The sequence below is a fragment of the Aquarana catesbeiana genome, linkage group LG03, assembly GCF_042186555.1.
Source record: "Aquarana catesbeiana isolate 2022-GZ linkage group LG03, ASM4218655v1, whole genome shotgun sequence".
NCBI lineage: Eukaryota > Metazoa > Chordata > Amphibia > Anura > Ranidae > Aquarana > Aquarana catesbeiana.
In genome coordinates, this window is record NC_133326.1 from 409,788,108 (window position 1) to 409,810,916 (window position 22,809).

Below are 22,809 nucleotides of genomic sequence, written 5' to 3' on the forward strand. Positions count from 1 at the left end.
ATGCCTTTCAGCAATTTCCTTGGGGTGTCTACTTTCCAAAATGGGGTAATTTGGGGTGGTTTTGTACTGCCCTGCCATTTTAGCACCTCAAGAAATGACATAGGCAGTCATAAACTAAAAGCTGTGTAAATTCCAGAAAATGTACCCTAGCTTGTAGACGCTATAACTTTTGCGCAAACCAATAAATATATGCTTATTGACATTTTTTTTTACCAAAGACATGTGGCCGAATACATTTTGGCCTAAATGTATGACTAAAATTGAGTTTATTGGATTTCTTTTATAACAAAAAGTAAAAAATATCATTTTTTTTCAAAATTTTCGGTCTTTTTCCGTTTATAGCGCAAAAAATAAAAACCGCAGAGGTGATCAAATACCATCAAAAGAAAGCTCTATTTGTGGGAAGAAAAGGACGCAAATTTCGTTTGGGTACAGCATTGCATGACCGAGCAATTAGCAGTTAAAGCGACGCAGTGAAAAATTGGAAAAAGTCCTCTGGTCTTTAGGCAGCCAAATGGTCCGGGGCTGAAGTGGATATATACCCCAATTATTTCATATAAAATATAAAGGATGATGTTATGCCAAGTAAATAGATACACAGATGTCGTGCTTTAAAATTGCACGCCAAACTACAGTACATAAAAATCTCCATAGGCAACGCTTTAAAAACTTCTACAGATTACCAGTTTAGTTACAGAGGAGGTCTAGTGCTAGAAGGTGAGCGGCTTGTATTACTGTCGGTGGCAGTATTTTCACGAATCTGCACAAGATTGAAAAGCATTTTTACAAGCACAAGTGTTCACAGCTGAGGACTTTTTCTACCTTACTCCCTGTTTACATGCATTGACTATCTCTCTGAAGATTTTATAGCTATCCATTTATAATAATCTTTAATGTATTTTAGTTAGTTTTTAATTAGTGCTGCACTATTTATGATTTAAAAGTTTTTATTGAGGATTTGTATTTTGACCTTGAGTTTTATAGCGGCTTTTTAGGTTAGGTTATTTGTTTGCGCAAATTGATCACAATTTGTCCTTATAAGGTACACTGAAGGCCCACTGAACTATTAGTTTATCATAAGCTAGCAAGGCCAACAGGACTGTTGCTGTTGTGCTTAGGGTCCGCCATACCAAATGTGCAAGTAAGGGATTCCCAGAAGAGGTACTCACAAGAACACAGCCGAAGCAAGAAAATTAACGATGTCTTTGACTCAGTTACTGTAGGGCAGCAGGAAGGAGGAACTACTCTGAACCTTACAGGAAGCCAGCAGAGATGAAAGGGAAGTGCGCTCACACAGGAGCACATTTTGTGTCGTGTGTGTGTGTGTGTGTGTGTGTGTGTGTAGGGTGTGTGCCCCCCAATGAGTGTGACACAGCCCTTACAAATATGAAAAGCCGGAACAGAGGTTTTGGAACCTACACCTACATAAGGCATACATGACAAATGTAAAGAAGTGTAGCAGTGTCTAAAAGGTGTGCTTCAGCCCTCAGCAGGAGACAGGGTTGCAGCACACAGTGTAACACCTGAAGGGGGAGCCAAATACATGTAGAAAGATGTCAGCTCCTACAAAAGGTAGGGACAAGCCCTGTTGCACACCATTGGTGGTCTTAATGGGCAAACCAGTGCACATCAGGCAGACTTTGCCCCTCCAGTGGGCATACCCCCTAGGGGGTCTTTAGGGACAGTCTTCCACCAGTAGGTGCAGCATGGCTCTAGACCTAGAATCTTGCAAGTAAAAAAAATATCTTGATAAAAGGAAGAAAAAAAGTAAGAAAAAAAAGTAAGAAAAAAAAGTAAGAAAAAAAAAGTAAGAAGCTGAGGCAGGCTGGGGGTGGGAGGGGTTATACTCAACTGACCTTGATGATTTGTTTGCCAGTGTCCAACCTGTTAAAATGGTAATAAGCCCACTGAAATAACAAGCCTCAGGCGATAGGCCATAAAGAAGCAAATCCTCCCACATAAGCTATACCTCTTTTTCTGTAACTCTTGCTCCTCCAGAGCCATCTAAACCTCTTTTCCTCAACTCTTGCTCCTCCAGAGCCATCTAAACCTCTTTTTCTACAACTCTTGCTCCTCCAGAGCCATCTAAACCTCTTTTTCTGCAACTCTTGCTTCTCCAGAGCTAAAATAAACAGATCAGATCATATTTTTCAGCTTTCAGGAGGCAGGCGACAGGAACAGATATCACACACTCCACCGTATAGAGAGGAGTGTAATCTGACAACTGAGTGGAGGAAATGGACACACCCCTATTTACACAGCCTCCCTGGGGAAAAAATGCACATAAGAGGCTGTTTCAATCACCTGCTGTGTGCTGCTAGAGGGGAGAGTTCCATGCCATGGATTGCCTGATGTCAGATAAAACTGTCATAAATGAAACATGCCGACTGCAGTGGAAGGACAGAGGGGCTGGGATCCATAATAGATGCTATGAATTGAGGCAAGTACACATTATATGGAGGATAGATAATCTTTGTTCATTTTGCATTTTAAAGGTTTAAAACCACTTTAAAAGGGAACAGTATAAACCAAGGTTTCTGAATACTTCACGCGGTGTCCCTTAATGTACAATTAAGAAATGAACTCTCTTAATTTTAAATGTGTAAACATGACAACAAAGGGGTTTTTCTGTTTGTGTACAGAACCTAAACCAGAAATGCATTTCATTCTAATGTGAATGGCTGAATAAATTTCCTTAGTATTTTTTCCCTTATACAATACACGGGCTGACCATTGGACTTTAACTGCCAGAGCCTTAAAGCCAAACTGCAAATATAATAGCAGTTTTTTGCTGCAATGCTTACTCTATATCTGGTGCTGCTCCCCTTTACACTTGCTGTGCTGCAATAAAGTGCCGGTCCTCTTCAGGGTTAAATGATGCCTAGCTTTATTAAATCTACTTCCTGTGAGTCCAGGGTGTCAAAGACCCACCCCCCAGAGGCCCATCATCAGGCTCATAGGAAAATGCTGAAAAGTGATGGTGCTGCACTCTGGAGCATAACTTTGGAAACTCAGCAAGTAAACAGCAGCAAGAAGTACTCTGTGGCTCGATTTTAACATATCCTTGCAATGCACATAACTGCTTGAGAAAGAATGTTTTTTCTTCAACAAAAGCAAATCTAGTTTAAACCTGGCTCACAATCATGTCATTCACACTGCATGAATCCAAAACCTAGCCTTCTTCTTGAATGCTTTAAAAGTATTTGTTAGAAGACTTCCACAGTCTTTTTATGTGAGTGCGGTAAAGCCATCAGCAGTTATTGTGCTTTCACGGTTCTGATACTTCTAAGCTTTTTGTGCGATTGTATTAATTGGTCATGGGTAAAATTTGCCTTTATTATAATCTTACCTGAGAATCCAAATCCTCTCCTTTAAGGCATAAATTTGCATCGATCATGTTGAGCCCAACAAGAAGACCAACAATCACAGCTCCTTCTTCCCCCAACATTAATGCTTCAGGTTCATAAAAGTCACTGGATCAAAAAATAAAAGTAATACATGGATGGATTTTGTAAAAAGGTTTAGTGCTTTTATAAAATTACAATATAAAGTGTCTGCATTTTCAAAGCTTAAAGGGTTAGTTGACCTTTACATACAGGTCCCTATACATTACAGTGTCTTTAATATGTTAAAATTCTGTTCTCCTGAAGCGCGCAATACCCATGCTGACATTGTATGTACCCAAGAGACCCACTTCCACCTTAATGCCACTGGTGCATGCATAGAGATTTCCCACACATCTTTCTGGCCCAACAATTAAAAAGTAGGGGACTACTTCTCGCCATTAAAGCCGAGTTCCACTCAAAAGTGGAACTTCCGCTTAGCCGTCTCCTCCCCCCTCCGGAGCCACATTTGGCCCCTTTCAGGGGGGAGGGGGGAACAGGTACCTGTTTGACAGGTAAATGGGGCACCCCGCAAGTTCGGCCACCTCCTCTGCCGCCGGACCAATTAGAAAGCGCAGCAGTAGGGAACTGGCAGGAATGGCGGCGGCTCCACCAGACAGCCAATCTGAAGGCTCCCTGGACAGGTAAGTGCTGCTGACTTTTAATTTTTCAGGGGGGGTCATGCTACACTGTAACCATGTGAAATTGTTATAATTTTCTTCACACAAATAGAGCTTTCTTTTGGTGGCATTTAATCACTCCTGGGTTTTTTTATTTTTTCCTAAACAAAAAAAAAAAAAAAAGACCAAAAATGTTGAATTAAAAAAAAAATTTTTTCTTAAGTTTTGTCAGTAAATTTTGTAAATAAGCAATTTTTTTCCTTCACTGATGGGCGCTAATGAGGCGGCACTGACAGGCTGCACTGATGAGGTGGCACTTATGGGCACCGATTAGGTGGCACTGATGAGGAGGCACAAATATGCCGCACTTATGTGCACTGGTAGGTGGCACTGATGAGCACTGATGGGTGGCACTGGTGGGCACAGAGGCAGCACTGGTGGGCACAGATAGGAGGCACTGGTGGCCATTGACGGGCAGCAGTGATGAGCAGCACTGACTGGCATCACTAATGGCCACTGATTGCTGGCACTTGTGGGCACAGATTGGTGGCAATTGTGGGCACTGGTTGGCACTGATTGCTGGCAGTGGTCGGCAATCATTGCCCACCACTGCGCAAGATCGGTCGTTCTGGGAAGCCGTCATATGACGTCCACCCAGAACGAGAGCCGCACCGCCCAGCCATCATTTGACGGTGGGCGGGCAGCAAGTGGTTAAGAACTCGTTAGCATTTATACTCCAGGATTTTATCCCTGACACCGAAGGCTGGTACTTAAAGTGGTTCTAAAGAAAGAAGTTTTTTTTACCCTAATGCATTCTATGCATTAGGATAAAAAACCTTCTGTGTGCAGCAGCTCCCCCAGCCCCCCTAATACTTACCTGAGCCCATCTCTATCCAGCGATGTTGCAGGAGAAACTCGGCTGCCTGGGACTCTCCCTCCTGATTGGCTGAGACAACAGCGGAGCGCCATTCCCTCCCACTGTTGTCAATCAAAGTCAGTGAACCAATGAGGAGAGAGAGGCTGGGCCTAGCCGCAGCTCTGTGGTTAAATGCAAAAACATACTTGGGGGGCACACCCTAAAATGCTTTACATTCAAGATGGTGCTGCTATAAGACCAAAAACAGTACAAAACAGATTACAGCGCACACATGCAAAAATTACATTTATCCTGCAAGGCTAGTTATAAACACCTGAACATATTAAAAAATACGGAGGTTTGGTCACACTATATGGTCATATAGTGCTAAGCCCACTTACTGCGACAAAGTACCCCAAATTAGTGGGTCCTACCCTAGTAATAGAATGAAAGAACCTGTGTCTCAACCATGGGAGATAAACTTCTCTATGTGCGAGAACTGAAGGGATTCCTCCTATGCACTGGTGGCCACTAATAAGAGGTAATGAAGAGGGGGAGGGGTGCTCCAGCCCAAGAGAATGTAAAGCATTTTAGGGTGTGCCCCCCAAGTATGTTTTTGTATATTGTATGGACCCTGACCAGGTCTCTTGGGTACTCATCCTATGGTCCATGCCAACGACCATACTTTGTACAGTAAACATTTATGGGGAACTGTAGCAAATGCTTTTGTAAAATCCAGATACACCACGTCTACGGGCCTTCCTTTATCTAGATGGCAGCTCACCTCCTCATAGAAGGTTAATAGATTGGTTTGGCATGAACGATTCTTTATGAATCCATGCTGATTACTGCCAATGATAGCGTTTTCATTACTAAAATCTTGTATATAGTCCCTTATCATCCCCTCCAAGAGCTTGCATACTATTGATGTTAGGCTAACTGGTCTGTAATTACCAGGGATGTATTTTGGCCCTTTTTTAAATATTGGTCCTACATTTGACTTTTCTCCAATCAGCTGGTACCATTCCAGTCAGTAGACAGTCAGTAAAAATTAGTAACAATGGTCTGGCAATTACTTGACTGAGTTGCCCAAGTACCCTTGGGTACAAGCCATCTGGTCCCGGTGATTTATTAATGTTAAGTTTCCCAAGTCTATTTTAAATTCTGTCCTCTGTTAGCCATGAGGGTGCTTCCTGTGATGTGTCATGAGGACAAACACTGCAGTTTTGTCTTGTTTTTAAACAAAACAAACATGTTATACTTACCTGCTCTGTGTAATGGTTTTGCACAGAGCAGCCCAGATCCTCCTCTTCTCGGGTCCCCCTGCCAGGTGTCCTGGCCCCTCCCTCCTTGCCAATTGCCCCCAGAACAAGCCATGGCTCAGCGTGTTCATTCACACACAGAGCTGTGGCTTGGCCCAGCCCCTCACTCTCCCGATTGGCTCACTGGCTGTATGCCTTTGAGAAGGTGATTAGCTACACCTGATTGAGTTTACAAGTCAATTTTAGGAGGGTGTAACACTTTTTCCAACTTGGTGATTCTGTTTTTGAATTTTTTCTTTTAGACATGTTGGTGTGATCTCTTTCACTTGGATGTTATACAAAATGTAATTATTTTAAAGGGGGGTGATTATTTTCTATACCCACTGTATGGCAGAGAGAAATTCTCTCTCACCTTTGCGAGAGAGAATTTAGCAGCGAGACCCCCACCTCCAGGGGCACCTCCCTTTTTTATTGCTTGACCACATGCCGACCAGCTGCCGCAGTTGTACTGCAGCAGAATGGCACGGCTGGGCGAAACAACGTTATGTAACAGGGTTCTGTGATAGGACCAATCCTGTTTAATTTGTTCATAAATGACCTAGTGGATGGGGTAAACAGTTAAAACTCTGTATCTGTGGACGACACTAAGCTAAGCAGGGCAGTAACTTCTCCGCAGGATGTGGAGACCTTGCAAGGAGATCTGAACAAATGAATAGGGTGAGCAACTACATGACAAATGAGGTTTAACATAGAAAAATGTAAAATAATGCATTTGGGTGACAAAAATATGAATGCAATCTACTCACTAGGGGGTGAACCTCTGGGGGAATCTAGGATGGAAAAGGGCCTGGAGGTCCTAGGAGATGATAGCAGCAGCTTGGCATTGCATGCCATTGCTGAGCCTAACAAAGCAAACAGAATATTGGCATGCATTAAAAAGGGGATTAACTCCAGGGATAAAAGCGATAATTCTCCCACTCTACAAGACTCTGGTACGGCCTCACCTGGAGTATGCTGTCCAGTTCTGCGCACCAGTCCTCAGGAAGGATGTACTGGAAATGGAGCAAGAACAAAGAAGGGCAACTAAGCTAATAAAGGGGCTGGAGATTAGTTATGAAGAAAGGTTGCGAGCACTGAACTTAGTCTCTCTGGAGAAGAGACGCTTGAGAGGGGATATGATTTCAATTTACAAATACCATACTGGCGACCCCACAATAGGGACAAAACTTTTTTGCGGAAGGGAGTTCAATAAGACACGTGGCCACTCATTAAAATTAGAAGAAAAGAGGTTTAACCTTAAACTGCGTAGAGGGTTCTTTACTGTAAGAGCGGCAAGGATGTGGAATTCCCTTCCAAAGGCGGTGGTTTCAGCAGGGGGCATTGATAGTTTCAAAAAACCTTATCTAATAAGCACCTGAACGACCACAACATACAGGGGTATACAATGTAATACTGACATATCACACACACATAGGTTGGACTTGGTGGACTTGTGTCTTTTTTCAACCTCACCTATGTAAATATGTAACTATGTAATATCACTTTAACTTTCTAAAATATATTTTATTCTAGTTGGCAAACTGGTTACTTGTTCTTATAGGTGAATTTGCTGTACCACTAAGTCTAAATGTATTCCTTTAAATGTTGTTAAAGCGGATCTTCACCCATCTAACGTTTTTTTTTTTTTAGGAGTTCATTCAGAAACTTTTCTAATCATGATAATTTACTCACATGTTCTGTGAAGTAAGTCCGATTGTGGGCGATTTCGTTACAAAGAATAACTTTTAAAAATCACAGACAGCGGTTCCCATCTTCGTTGTGGGCATTTGAAACCCACAAGCACGAAATTCCGGGATGCAGTGACTGCTGTCCTCCCAGCATTCACCGCTCGTTCCCGCGCATGCCCAGTGTCATCGCCGTCTGATTCTGGGTTGCCATGACAACGGGCGGCGTCGTCGGAAGTTCCCGCCCCGTTGTGATGGCAACCAAAAAGTCTCACGAGATTTGGCGGAGGTTATCCGCAATGTCTCCTGGGATGAAAGACAATGAGATCCCAGGAGACATTGCGGGGAACGAAGGATATGACGTCAATACCCGCAAAGTCCACGCCCACAGCCGCAGGGACAGAAAAAAAGAAAGACAGATAACGTAAGGTAGGTAAAAAAAAAAAAAAAAAGCTCCATATGGCACTCGGTGTTGCTTTTAGAAGCCACCGAGATGCTGATTTAAAAATGGGTGAAGATTCGCTTTACAATGAGTAAAAACCCTCTCCAACTCTTTGGACATTAGATATACTTTAGGAATTTAGGAGCAATAAGAATACATATCAGTACAGATAAATCATAAAGGAAAGTTCTCCTAAACAAAATTAATAATATAACACAACATAAATGTTAACAGCATTTTTTTTCAAAAATTAGTCCTGCCATTTGGAAAAAATAAAACACGTAGGTTTTTTGAACAATACCTCAGTAAATCCTTGTGGTCTATCAGTATTTGCAAGTAATCTGATAACTTTTTTTGCATTAGCGAAAGATGTAACCAAGCTCTTCCCCGTCCAACAGCTGTCCTAAAACAAGAATAAAGAAGTATTTTAAAGCACAAAAACATCTAATTTGAGGAACATAATAAAGACCCAACAACTTTTACCTAAAAAGCATAACAAACCTTGAAATTTAAAAGCTGCTAGCAGATAGTTATGGTGGAAGAAACTGTGCCTGTCTCTTCCGCCATTAAATCTTTTCCCCTGTCTGCTAGTGGATTTCTACAAGTTGTACACTAAGAGTCACGAATGAGCAGTTCAGTGTACAATCCTGGCATCTTACAGACACTGGGAATAAGTGCTGGAATAAGTACATTTTTCTGTACATGCATAGGAGTTGCATAATCTTGGCCTGGCCAATCAAAGTGGCTGAAGACTCAAGATTCCAAAAGATGACCAAGAAGGAAGCACCACTGCCAGAGCGACAAGGGAGATTGCGGATGCTGCAGCTCTTGATAGAGGCACGAGTGACATAACATGCAAATATGTTGTGCATACTTGCACAGTATGACAAAAGTTCCTAGGGAACCTGAAAAGCTTAAAGTATAACTAAAAGGCAAAACTTTATTTTTTTTATTTTTTACAGTGCAGAGAGAATAGAACACCTGTCAGTTTTTATTCCAGTCTATGCCCCTGTTAAGGAGACTGACCCTCTCTATTTGTCCTATTTACCATTATCACTGAAAGTGAGAGTAAAAGAAAAATTCCAAGACTTGGGTTGTCCCCAGAAAAATAATAAAGGGGAAATCTTAAAATGGGAACACTAGCACTGGTGACCTGGGGGTCCCCAAGGAATTCCCTAGCAGAGATTTACTCTCACTTCCTGTTTGGCTATCTCCGCAATGGGACACAGATGGAGAAAAAAAAAATCTGATAGGTGTTATAACCCTCCCTTGCACTATCAAGAATGAAAAAAAATAAAAGTTTGTGTTACTTCATGAACAGCCTGCATTATATTTAATTAAAGTGCATAAAATGATACCTTAGATAGAAAATAAAGTATGTGAATTCCTAAGTGCAGTTATCCACTGTAACTAATCAAATTGATCTTGTACTGGTCTGTCTTCAGCAAGCTGATTACCAATTGGTTGCTATGGAGTCATACACTTACTTAAGTCAATTATAACACCTAATAAGGCCATTGTAATACTGTGAATTAAAGTATATGTAAAGTCAAAAGTTTTTTTGTTCAATAGGAATGTGGAAGGATTAGAACCCCTGTCGGGTTTATAGTTATACTGAGGCCCTGTTAGAGAGATTTACCATCATATTCTGCCCTGTTGACAGTGGTTTCACCGGACAGAAAGTAAGTGCATCAGGGACACAGAGAGAAGTAAACATCCAACAGCCTTCCCCTATTCTACTAAAGAAAATCAGTTTTATATCTCTGTGCTGCTGTTGGAGAGTTCCCTTCACTTCCTGTCTGGTAAGACCTTGTCGAACGATACAAAGTGAGGTTAAATCTATCTAATGGAGCTCTAGATAGCAGTGGAAACCTAAAAGAGCCTTTGTCACTCAGTCAAAAACAAAGATTAAAAAAGTTTTGGCTTGAATAACACTTAAATATTAACCTCAAGGAAAAAAATACCATGTGAATAAACAGGATTGAGATTATTAAATATAAATGAGTGTTTCCATGGGCAAAACCCAAGTTCAACTAAACTTTTGCTACAAAAACTCCCAACCCTACTTCCCAGCTCAGTTGACCATGGTCTCCAAACTTATCTGTACGAGGGCCACATTGTATATTTTACAAATACTTGCGGGTCAAAGTATATAAAATAAAACATTTTTTTTTAAATGAACGAGTTCCCACCCCTTACAGTAGTATCCCTTTCCAAGTCCCCCTTACATCAGCGTCCCCATCAAAGCCTCCTCCCACCCTTACCACTGGATTGGAGCGGGTCTGGTTGAAGGAAGTTCCATCCGCCTGTGAATGCTGGGGCAATCGAATCATTGCTTGCTAGGACTCTGGCAAGACTGTGGACGATCAATGCACATTTAGGCTATACCAATGGATAACGATTGAGGAAAACAAATCTTGTGTCCTGTACTGAGTGAGATACATTTTTTGCCTAAAGTCCATCTCTGGGGAAAGGAAAAATCTTCCCTCGCAGTGGGACTGCCCATGCACCACAAGTGTTGAATGCTCATTCAGTTATTGGCGGCTGCAAAAAGCAATCTTACTTATTCAATTTTCCTCTCCCCTGGCAACTGGCTCTCTCCTCTACTCCGGCAGTGGACTGTCTCTCAGCACCCTCATGTCCAATGTAGGACTATGGACTTTGTATTGGACTCGATGATAGCCTGTCACAGCCGGAGCAATAGGGAGAAAAGGATGCGGAGAGAAGGATCAGGTAAGTAAAGCTGCCTTTTATGGTACCTGTGTACTATTGGGAAAATTTCTCTTTACTTGCTATCCCAGAGACACAACAAGAATTTAGAGAACATCTCCTAAATTGAAGGGGATTAAAGGCCAAATTCACCTTCAAGAAAAAAAAAAATAAATGCACATATTTATTAAGGAAAAAATTTGCATTTTTTTCCCACGGGAGCCTGCAAAGTATTACACTTACACTCAGTGAATCGCGAGTGTAACGTCAGACTACTGCAGACACTTCTTTCAGCTCTCTGCCCCCATACCTCCGTAAGGGCTTTCAGTTGCAGTGCTGTAGATAGTGACAATTGACTATAAGTGATCAGTCATGCTGAGAGATGGGACTTCTAATTTATTCATTCACAGATTACAATGAATGAAAGACAAAAAGGACTGAGCCCCGCACAGACATGCCAATTTTAAATATGACAGCAGCTGCAGGGGAGAGGAACCCCCATGTGTTTTCACAGGGAAGGGGGCTCTGTGGGTGCAAAACAGTGTAACATGTTCCTAAAGGTGAACCTATCCTTTTCGTCCCAATGAAAGATGGAGACAACTCCTAACATAGATTTCTTCTCACATTCTTTCTTGATGAAAATGGTCACCAGTATAAGTGGAGTGGTTAAGGTGGTTTTAAACCATGTTGCAGTGAAGTGGGCTATGAATAAGTTTACCAATTTAAAATACAAACAGAAACAATTTATTCTCCCGAGTCTTAAATTGGCCATGATGAATAATTTTTTCTGGTACGGAGGCCAACATTATAACCAGATAAACGGGGTCTTAATGGGAGCTAAATATGGCCCGAGTGTCGCTAACATTTTCCTCAACAAGTGGGAAGATGAGGCGATATATGGTGAAATGTGGCCAGACCTAGGAGCCTATCATAGGTATATAGACTATATACTGATCGTGTGGCAAGGGATGGTAGCGACTTTAAATGAGTTCATTAAACACATTAATAAAAACCAATATGGAATGAGATTTACAGTCAATATACATGATCAACATGCTGACTTTCTAGATCTGCATATATTTAAAGATGGAGATAAGCTTAGAACTAAAACTCATTTCAAAACTACCGATAGGAATAGCTACATGCCTATCGGTAGTTGTCACCACCCACAGTGGAAGACCGCAATCCACAAAGGTCAATTTATCCATATACACAGGAACTGTTCAGTATTCAAAGACTATATAGACCAGACCAACGTTCTAATACAAAGATTCCTGGATAAGGGCTACACCAGGCTACTGGAGGTTAGAGACCTAGTGGGGAGAATAAATAGGGACACACTTCTAGAAACTAAACAGAAACAAGAAATAAAAGTGATATCTTGGGTTCTAACAGGCTTCAATAAGCAGTATAAACATCTAGAGAAAATCTTTAAGAAGTACTGGCCAATCTTACAGAAAGATCCAACACTTAAAGATATATTACCCAATAGACCCAAATTAATTTACTGGAGAGCCTCTGGGCTGAGAACCAAATTAGTCAAAAATATCCCTGATCCCCCTAATTGAATAAGTGCAACCAGTTTGACTTCAAGGGGTTTTGCAAGTGCGGAAGATGTTTGCCCTGCAGAAGTATTGGGGCAGCACCGAGAAAACGAACTAATTTCAAATCGAACCAAACTAATAAACAATATCCTATTAAAAGTTTTATCACATGTAATACCAAACATGTGATCTATGTCCTAGAATGTACTTGTGGATACCAGTACGTGGGACGTATGTCCCAGACATCGGCTATACGGAGAACACATTGCCAATATACACAATGGTTTCCCAAAACATAGCGTGTCAAACCATTTCAGTATGGTACACAACTGTGATCCATCTGCACTGTCTTTCTATGCTATTGATACAATGGATAGACACTGGAGAGGTGCAAACATGATAAAACAAATATCCCAAAATGAATCTAGGTGGATTTTTGAGCTCAAGACCCTCACGCCATTAGAGTTAAACATTGAGCTGGATCTCAATTGCTTCATAACCGATTTTTAATTCTAAGGTTTCCATACAATTTGTATGCATTTTTTTTATTTCGATTTTATTTTAATTTTTCATTTATTATTTTATATATACACACACACACACACACACACACACACACACACACACACACACACACAGTGGGGACGGAAAGTATTCAGACCCCCTTAAATTTTTCACTCTGTGTTATATTGCAGCCATTTGCTAAAATCATTTAAGTTCATTTTTTTCCTCATTAATGTACACACAGCACCCCATATTGACAGAAAAACACAGAATTGTTGACATTTTTGCAGATTTATTAAAAAAGAAAAAAACTGAAATATCACATGGTCCTAAGTATTCAGGCCCTTTGCTGTGACACTCATATTTAACTCAGGTCATCCTTGAGGCCGGGTTCACACTGGTGCGACACGACAGCCGTCCTACTTTGGATCCGACTTTGCCCCACGACTTAAAGCCGACATACGTCCGACTTACAATGAACGGGGATCCGACTTGGATCCCCGCCATTACAAGGCACTGTGTTTGGTATGAATCTTGAGGGGGAACTCCGCGCCAAATTTTAAATAAAAAACCGGCATGGGTTCCCCCATGCCGGTCTGGTAATTTTAAGGGGAACCCCGTACGCCGAAAAAACGGCGTGGGGGTCCCCCCAAATCCATACCAGACCCTTATCCGAGCACGCAGCCCGGCCGGTCAGGAATAGGGGTGGGGACGAGGGAGCGCCCCCCCCCTCCTGAGCCATACCAGGCCGCATGCCCTCAACATGGGGGGGTGGGTGCTTTGGGGCAGGGGGGCACCCTGCCAAGGTGCTTTGGGGTGGGGGTGCCGCAGGGTGCCCCCTGCCCCAAAGCACCCACCCCCATGTTGAGGGCATGCGGCCTGGTACGGTTCAGGACACTCGCTCGTCCCCACCCCCTTTCCTGACCGGCGGGGCTGCGTGCTCGGATAAGAGTCTGGTATGGATATGGGGGGGACCCCCACACCATTTTTACGGTGTAGGGGGGTTCCCCTTAAAATCCATACCAGACCCAAGGGCCTGGTATGCTCTTGGAGGGGGAACCCATGCCGTTTTTTTTTATTTAAAATTTAGCGCAGAGTTCCCCCTCAAGATCATCTGAGCACATGTCACATGCTGAAGTCGGATCATGCAAGACGGCGATCCGACTTTGATCTGACTTCAACGATAGTCAATGGGCTGAAGTAGGATCAAAGTCGGACCAAAGTAGTACACGGAGCATTTCTAAAGTTGGAAAGACTTGTGTTGGACCAGTTAGGACGGCTCCCATAGGGAAACATTGAATTTCACACATCATGCGACATGAGCTCCCAATGTCGGAGCGTTTGTCGGACCAGTGTGAACCCAGCCTGAGATGGTTCTACACCTTCATTTGAGTCCAGCTGTGTTTGATTATACTGATTGGACTTGTTTAGGAAAGCCACACACCTGTCTATATAAGACCATACAGCTCATAGTGCACGTCACAGCAAATGAAAATCATGAGGTCAAATGGAACTGCCTGAAGAGCTCAGAGACAGAATTGTGGCAAGGCACAGATCTGGCCAAGGTTACAAAAAAATTTCTGCTGCACTTAAGGTTCCTAAGAGCACAGTGGCCTCCATAATCCTTAAATGCAAGACATTTGGGACGACCAGAACCCTTCCTAGAGCTGGCCGTCCGGCCAAACTGAGCTATCGGGGGAGAAGAGCCTTGGTGAGAGTGGTAAAGAAGAACCCAAAGATCACTGTGGCTGAGCTCCGGAGATGCAGTCGGGAGATGGGAGAAAGTTGTAGAAAGCCAACCATCACTGCAGCCCTCCACTAGTCGGGGCTTTATGGCAGAGTGGCCCGACGGAAGCCTCCCCTCAGTGCAAGACACATGAAAGCCTGCATGGAGTTTGCTAAGAAACACCTGAAGGACTCCAAGATGGTGAGAAATAAGATTCTCTGGTCTGACGAGACCAAGATAGAACTTTTTGGCCTTAATTCTAAGCGGTATGTGTGGAGAAAACCCAGGCACTGCTTATCACCTGTCCAATACAGTCCCAACAGTGAAGCATGGTGGTGGCAGCATCATGCTGTGGGGGTGTTTTTCAGCTGCAGGGACAGGACGACTGGTTGCAATCGAGGGAAAGATGAATGCGGCCAAGTACAGGGATATCCTGGACGAAAACCTTCTCCAGAATGCTCAGGACCTCAGACTGGGCTGAAGGTTTACCTTCCAACAAGACAATGACCCTAAGCACACAGCTAAAATAACGATGGAGTGGCATCACAACAACTCTGTGACTGTTCTTGAATGGCCCAGCCAGAGCCCTGACTTAAACCCAATTGAGCATCTCTGGAGAGACCTAAAAATGTCTGCCCACCAATGTTTACCATCCAACCTGACAGAACTGGAGAGGATCTGCAAGGAGGAATGGCAGAGGATCCCCAAATCCAGGTGTGAAAAACTTGTTGCATCTTTCCCAAAAAGACTCATGGCTGTATTAGATCAAAAGGGTGCTTCTACTAAATACTGAGCAAAGGGTCTGAATACTTAGGACCATGTGATATTTCAGTTTTTTTTTTTTAATAAATCTGCAAAAATGTCAACAAGTCTGTGTTTTTCTGTCAATATGGGGTGCTGTGTGTACATTAATGAGGAAAAAAAAATGAACTTAAATTATTTTAGCAAATGGCTGCAATATAATAAAGAGTGAAAAATTGAAGGGGGTCTGAATACTTTCCGTCCCCACTGTGTATAAATCAATATAAATGTATTATATATATATATATATATATATATTAGAGAGAATTAGTCACATGCTCTGAAGTGAGGGTATTTATGCCCTCCACCAGAATGGCAGAATCACAACTTCCTGAAGACGGCCCATCTGATAGGCTGAAACGTGTCAAGGTTGATCCGCGTCATCACGACACACTTCCGGTTGCAGGAATCGAACAGCAACCGTGGCGGCGGTATATTATTGCCTATCGGCAGAGTTCCGCAGAACTTACCTTCTATTCACACCGGGTGCCAGGCTTTTAGGCACCCTTACATGTGAGTTTAATTATCATGTCTTTTTATATATCTGGAATACATTTTTAAACGGTTTTGCGCAATGAGATTTTTTCTGTCATATCTATCTACATGAGAAATATTTATCCCAGACAACGCCAGTCTAAAGGAGATCCAAAGGGCCTGCCCCACATGCGTGTTTGACCAAACTAGCAATAGTTGGTCCATTTTGAGAGGTGACATCACCGTCCCATCATGCCACGGTGGTGACGTCATAAGGGGGTGGGGTCAGCGGATATCACCTGGTGACCACGCCTCATGCCCATACAAGTCATTGTGCAACGCGCACCAGGCATTACAGCGGGAGAGAGCATCGTGTCAACATCGGAAGAAGAGCAAGAGGGTAGAAGACGACGGAGAAGACCAGGCCACCGCTAGCAAAAGAGCGGGCAAAAGAGCAGAAGATAGCGGAGGAGCCCGGCAGAAGAACCGGAGAGCGGGAGAAGACACCAGAGACCTGGAGAAGAGGCCGGAGAGCGCAGAGAAGAAGGAAGAGACCCCCAAAGTCGGAAGACGACCCCCGGAGCTGACTAATAAACTACTTTAAAAACCTGTGTAGTGTGTTTTATTTTTGACACTTTTCCCAGGTGAATGGGTAGGGGTACGATGTACCCCGTACTCATAGGGTGGGGGTCGGGATCTGGGGGCCCCCTTATTAAAAGGGGGCTCCCAGATTCCGATAAGCCCCCCGCCCACAGATCCCGACAACCAACTGCCAGGGTTGTCGGAAAGAGGCCCTTGTCCTCATCAACATGGGGACAAGGTGCTTTGAGGTGGGACTCGCACTCGCTCGTCCCCACCCCCTTTCCTGACCGGCCGGGCTGCGTGCTTAGATAAGGGTTTGGTATGGATTTTGGGGGGGACCCCCACGCCGTCTTTTCGGTGAAGAGGGTTCCCCTTAAAATCCATACAAGACCAAAGGGTTTGGTATTGTCTGAGGGGGGAACCCCACGTCATTTTTTTCATTGTGGCGGGGTTCCACTTCATCCTCAGCACACAAGTCGAACCGCAAGTCGGATCATGATAATCCGACTTGCGGTCCGACTTCTATTCAAATCAATGGGCTCCCATAGGGAACCATTGATTTTGAATAGAGGCGGAGAAACGCGGTTAAAAGCTAGCGCCGCTAAACGTACATTGACGGCAATGCAAAACGCTGATAAAATCTCGTTTTTAAAGCAGTGTTTTCCTGCCAGCAATCCGACGTTCAGAACAGCCGTTTATGAGTTCCAGTGTGCATGGAGCCTAAAATTACTTTACTGCACATCTATTGCTGAAGACATAGATTGTATAACAAACTGCACAAACATTTCAAGATAGATACAAACAAGGAGATTCATCTATTTACGTATTCTACAGATCTCATGCTATCAGAAAATAACTGAAGTGACTTCTAATTTTCCACGCTGGTGCTTGCCCATGGCAACCTATAAACAGGAGGTGAGGCAATCTGCATCATACTGATGGGTACTACCTAGACATGAAGCTCAGAAGGGATGCAACATTTGTTTGAAACCTACAGATGTAAAGGCAGTCATAAGGAAAAGATATGAACTAAAGAGCAGCTGTGGATCTGGACAATGCCTTGCCTGTTCAACTTGCAACTGAAATCATAATCTGCCAGACATTCAAAGTTAATTATTCAAGCAGCTAACCACTCTCTTGGTGTGCATTTATTAAACTGAGAAGTTTTCACTCAGGTCAGTTCTCGGCAGTTCTCAGAGGAAAATTATCTCCTGTTTATGAATCAGAGAACTTCTGTTCTCAGAGGGAGAACAGGGGAGAAGTTTTTCCTCTGAAAACGGCTGGGATGTTTGTAAAAGGGGGTGGGCTACCTGTAATCCCGTGAGATTACAGTGCAGCCGAGTTAAAAAAGTGGAACCAAAGTTTAAATGAACATGTATAGACACATGATAACTAACTAAACATCTATCTATATATGATAGGATACATAGACACATAGTTGTGTGTTGTGATGAGAAGTCGAAAACATGTTCTCGGCGCCTCATCTCAGCTACATAAACCGGTACCCACGAGAGACTAGCTGTGATCCTGAGGATCACGGCTTTTCTCGGTTTCATAAACAGACACGGAAGTATGAAGATACATCCTCAATTCCCAGAGGAAACTACTGAATGTTTTATGGGTTGCAGGCAAGGATAATTGGATAGGATAGAGGACTCAAAGGCTGCTCATACATCGTACATACATTGTGCAAATTTAGGCCAGGTCATAAATAGTCTGAAATTCACTTAGTGGAGGCCCTGTCAGCCCACTCCTGCCTGACATCAATACTGAATCCAATACTATCAATGTATGGCCAGCAATAGTTTGGGAAAAAGCAGATGTAAAAATAAAATGTAAATCCTAACCAAATAGCATGTAATATACTGCATATAAGAATATTTGCATCAAAAACTTGTCAATGACTTTTCTCTTATTTAAAAAAAAAAAAAAAAAAAAAAAAAGGTTTATAAGAACAAGCTTTTTCACCTTTTATTTCACCCATTGTGGCCCACCAGCAACGTTGCACCCATGCTGTCTCTTTTCAGCCACTTCCTGTCAACATGTAAGCACTTTAGCAACATTTGTCTGGCATTTCTCAGGGCAGGTTTGCTGATGGTGACGAAAATAGAAAAAGCCAGAGCAAGGCACGTAGGTATGGCTACTCATAGAATCCAAAGAGACTGCGTGTGATAGGATGACAACACAGAAGAACAGGCATGGAACATTGTAATGCTACAACAGGAAATGCCTGCACAAAAACCTTCACTTCAGGATGATCTAGTATTATTTACAAAATTGCAGAATTTTTATTTTTTTTAAACGAGGGGCTGGAGTGGAGGTAGACCATTTAGATGCCATGTGTGCCTGATCAACTCGACGCATGGCTCAGCATGGTCCCTTGGCACTGGAGGAAGCCGAGAAAGTGAGTGCGGACGCATTACCAAACTAGCTTGATCCGTGGTAGTGGTCAGTGGTGGCACAAAGGAAACCATAAGCCTTGGCAGACCTCGTCCCAGTCATGGGAATGGAGCACTGTTAGCATAAGTCTGCTGGAAAAGCTGCAGCTGAAGCAGCATATGTCAGCTGCAGCAAAGGACTGCAGAGTGGTATCTTAGCTAAAGCAACGTATGAAAAGAGCTGTCCAGCTGGGCGAATGCGCGGAGTCTGACAGAGCAGTTATACACTGCTAGAGCTCCGCTCCGTGACAGAGGAAAAGCTGAATATTTAAGCATACCAGCTGACATAAAGCACTCCAGATTACTCTACTTCTACCAGTGAACCCAGAGCTCAGTTGGAAACCTTCAATATGGTTCTAGGAGGTAACCGTAACAAATATAAAACCTCCACAAAGGAGTCACAGGTACGGGCTACAGCTAAAATGGCGCCACCACCTGCCTCACACAGCACCTCAGAGCGCTCCCATACACTGAAACAGAAGCAGAAACTGTTACACACAGAATAATCTGGTGATTCTGATACTGAATTATTTCCCTCGCAAAGCTCTCCACATGAATTTGCTGATTCCCCAGTACCTTTAAAGCAATTTGAACGTATGCTGCAAAAAGCACTGAAACAGACTTCAGAGCATATTACAAGTAGCCTTACAAAAGAAATACGAGAAATTGGCGCTCATACAGCAGCATTAGAAATTAGAGTGGATGAGGTGGAAATTTCAGCACAAAATAATATGTCAGAAATAGAAAACCTTAAAGAGGAAAACTTAATACTACAATCTAGGCTGGAAGATTACGAGAACAGAGCCAGACGTTCCAACCTCCGCATCAGAGGTATCCCTGAATCTGTGATTGACCTGGATTCAACCATGACTGCCTTATTTCAAGAACTCCAACCGACCCTACCTATCGATCGTTTGGAAATGGACAGAGTTCACCGTGCCCTCATGCCCAGGAAAACAGATGGCCCTCCACGCGATATTATCGCAAAATTTCACTTTTATCGCACAAAAGAGCAACTGCTGGCTGCAGCCAGGGATAAAGGCAATCTTACATTCCAAGGTCATGTTTATCAGTTATTTACTGATTTATCCCAATTGACTATCTCTAAGCGTCGATCAATGAAACCTCAACTGACAGTGCTACAAAGTCATCATATCACTTATCAATGGGGTTTTCCATTTTCCATCCGATTCACATACAAGGGCTCAAAGTTTACCTGTAGATCCTCAGATGAACTGCAGCGAGTTTTACAAGATCTGCGCCTTGTGGATGATCCACACATCTCTAATTCATCAAGAAGGAGGTCAACCCCTTCCACCCCTCACAGCTCTTCTCAATCTCCAGAACAAATCGGAAACCAACATGCTCACAAGAGGAGTCGTTTAGCCTCCCTTCCGCTGGATGAAGAAAACTCCATGGACTGACCACTTTTCCTACCCACAGTCGCATCTGAACCCCTCATTGTTTTACCCACTCTTCCAAAGTGCAGTTGCTGAATGACTGTCTCGGGGCTGAAGAGATTGTAAAACTGTATCTTACATTGGTCCTCATACTTTAATTTAATATTAAACCCCCCTTTGCAAGGATTCCTTAACAATTTTGTGTGACAACTGGTATCTCTCTATGTAATTTGTGTCCTTTCATGCATAGGCAAACTATGATGTTTGATAGTGCAGTGTACCCATCCAACATAGGAAGCCATTTCAAAATATCTAAATTGGCTTCACCATTGTAGGGTATCAACTATTTTTCTTTAATCGATCTAGATTTATTGCACAATTCAGTTACCATTTCCTTTATCCATTCAAACTCAGTTTTTTTTTTTTTTTCCTTTTTCTTTTTCTTAAACATTACTAAGCGAATGTTGTAGAAGCATTCAACATATAGATAGTTTTACCTGATATAGTCAGAGCGATAGTTTATCTAAATTCCACGTTCTAATTAATTAATTTATTTATTTATTTTTATTTTTATTTTTTTCTCAATGGTGTCTAAACCCATACCTGTATTTCTGGGTAGTTATAGGTCCATTTGCTCATTTTTATATTCTCTTTCCCAGTTCTCTATTCCACTCCCCATCCCTCTACTCATAATTTTCTCACGTATTTCCCCTACTACACCCTAATATAAATTATAATAATACACTCCAGAATACTGATCTCATTTACCTCCCAGTATGATTAAATGGAGATTTTATCCTTACATTTATTTATAGCCGAGCTGGCTACGTCCCTATACATCTTGATGATGTTCCCTTCATAGGGCTTTTCCTCTTTCCACGGCAGTTTCGTGTGTTCCAATGTGCCTCCCTCGATCGCCCACCAATATTATGTGGACGATTGAAGTCGGCCTTTTTTCCCCTGATGGGGGGGATTTCTCCCTCATCACGGGTAATTCTTGATATCTATCATAAGCCACTGTTTACAGTTTTATATCTTACTACTCATGCTACATGTTTCTTTCTACAGTTTATCCTTGGTCCAACTTTACCTTTTCCTTTTTCTCGTTCAATTGGATTGATCCATTCAGCCAGGAATTTGTGAATAATGGTAAGAATCTTCACTGTTATCATCTACCATGGCACCCTTAAACATTCTTTCCCTGAATGTACAGGGAATTAATGTACCGCAAAAACGCACTAAAGCGTTTCGTTTCTTTCAAGCACAAAAAGCTCATATAGTTTGCTTACAGGAAACTCACTTTACAGTGGACTCCACACCCAAATATATGAGCTCCTCTTATCCACAAATCTACACGGCCTCAGCTACCACTAAGAAACGTGGAACCCTTATAGCTTTTCACCGCTCTATCCCATTTATCCTCAAATCAGAAATCAAAGATCCCGAAGGGAGATATATTATTCTCACGGGACATATTTTGGATACAGCAGTTACAGTTGTGTCCTATTACGCCTCAAACAAACAGCCTACATCCTTTATGTCTCACCTTCTTCAAGTGGTATCCACGCACAAGATGGGTACAATTATTGTGTGTGGAGATTCAAACCAGGTCCTCCTCCCATTTCTAGATAAATCACCATACTCTCCACCGAGAAGCCCAACCAAGCAATCTTTTCCACAACTTCTCTCGAGATATAATTTAATCGACTCATGGAGGGAAAATAATCCAGCAAAAAGGAAATTTACTTACTATTCACACCCTCATAAAACCTTCTCTCGAATAGACCACATACTCCTAACTGTTGGTATGTTACCAGAGATTCTCTCATCAAATATTATACCAATCCCCTGGTCAGACCACAATGCAGTATATACTACTATAGCATCTACTATTCCTAAATCGCACGACTCATCATGGTACCTCCCTGATATCTTGCTAAAAAACCCATCTCATCGCCTCATATTTGACCAAGCCTTAAAAGAATATCTTATGCACAACACCTCTCCTGAAATTTCTACACTGACCCTCTGGGAAGCACATAAGCCAGTTCTACGAGGAATATTCCAACGCCAATCTGCAATGTTTAAACGGGAGCGGAAAATTCTTGAACGCAAATTGGACTTGGAATATAACACTGCCTTTGTAAATTTCCAAAATAATCCTTCTTCGACCACAAAAACTAGATTAGAAAAGGCTCGTTTAGAATATGATCTCTTTCTCACAGAAAATGCGGATAAATCCCTGCGACCTTCTAGACACGCATTCTTTATGAAATCTAACAAACCGGACACTATGTTGGCACGTGCTCTTAATTTTAGGCATAAACTATCTAATCCTATCCGA

General features: G+C 42.5%; 1 protein-coding gene across 3 annotated transcripts in view; it reads right to left on the bottom strand.

The window, feature by feature from the left end:
- RUFY1 (RUN and FYVE domain containing 1) overlaps nt 1-22,809 on the bottom strand; it is a 288,027-nt gene that overhangs the window by 196,853 nt on the left and 68,365 nt on the right. For all 3 annotated transcript variants that reach the window (XM_073620729.1, XM_073620730.1, XM_073620727.1), the window contains exons 5-6: nt 8,589-8,690; nt 3,350-3,473 (exon numbers count right to left, since the gene is read on the bottom strand). In XM_073620729.1, coding sequence (XP_073476830.1) covers nt 3,350-3,473; nt 8,589-8,690 — 226 coding nt within the window. The remainder of the gene's footprint in view (nt 1-3,349; nt 3,474-8,588; nt 8,691-22,809) is intronic.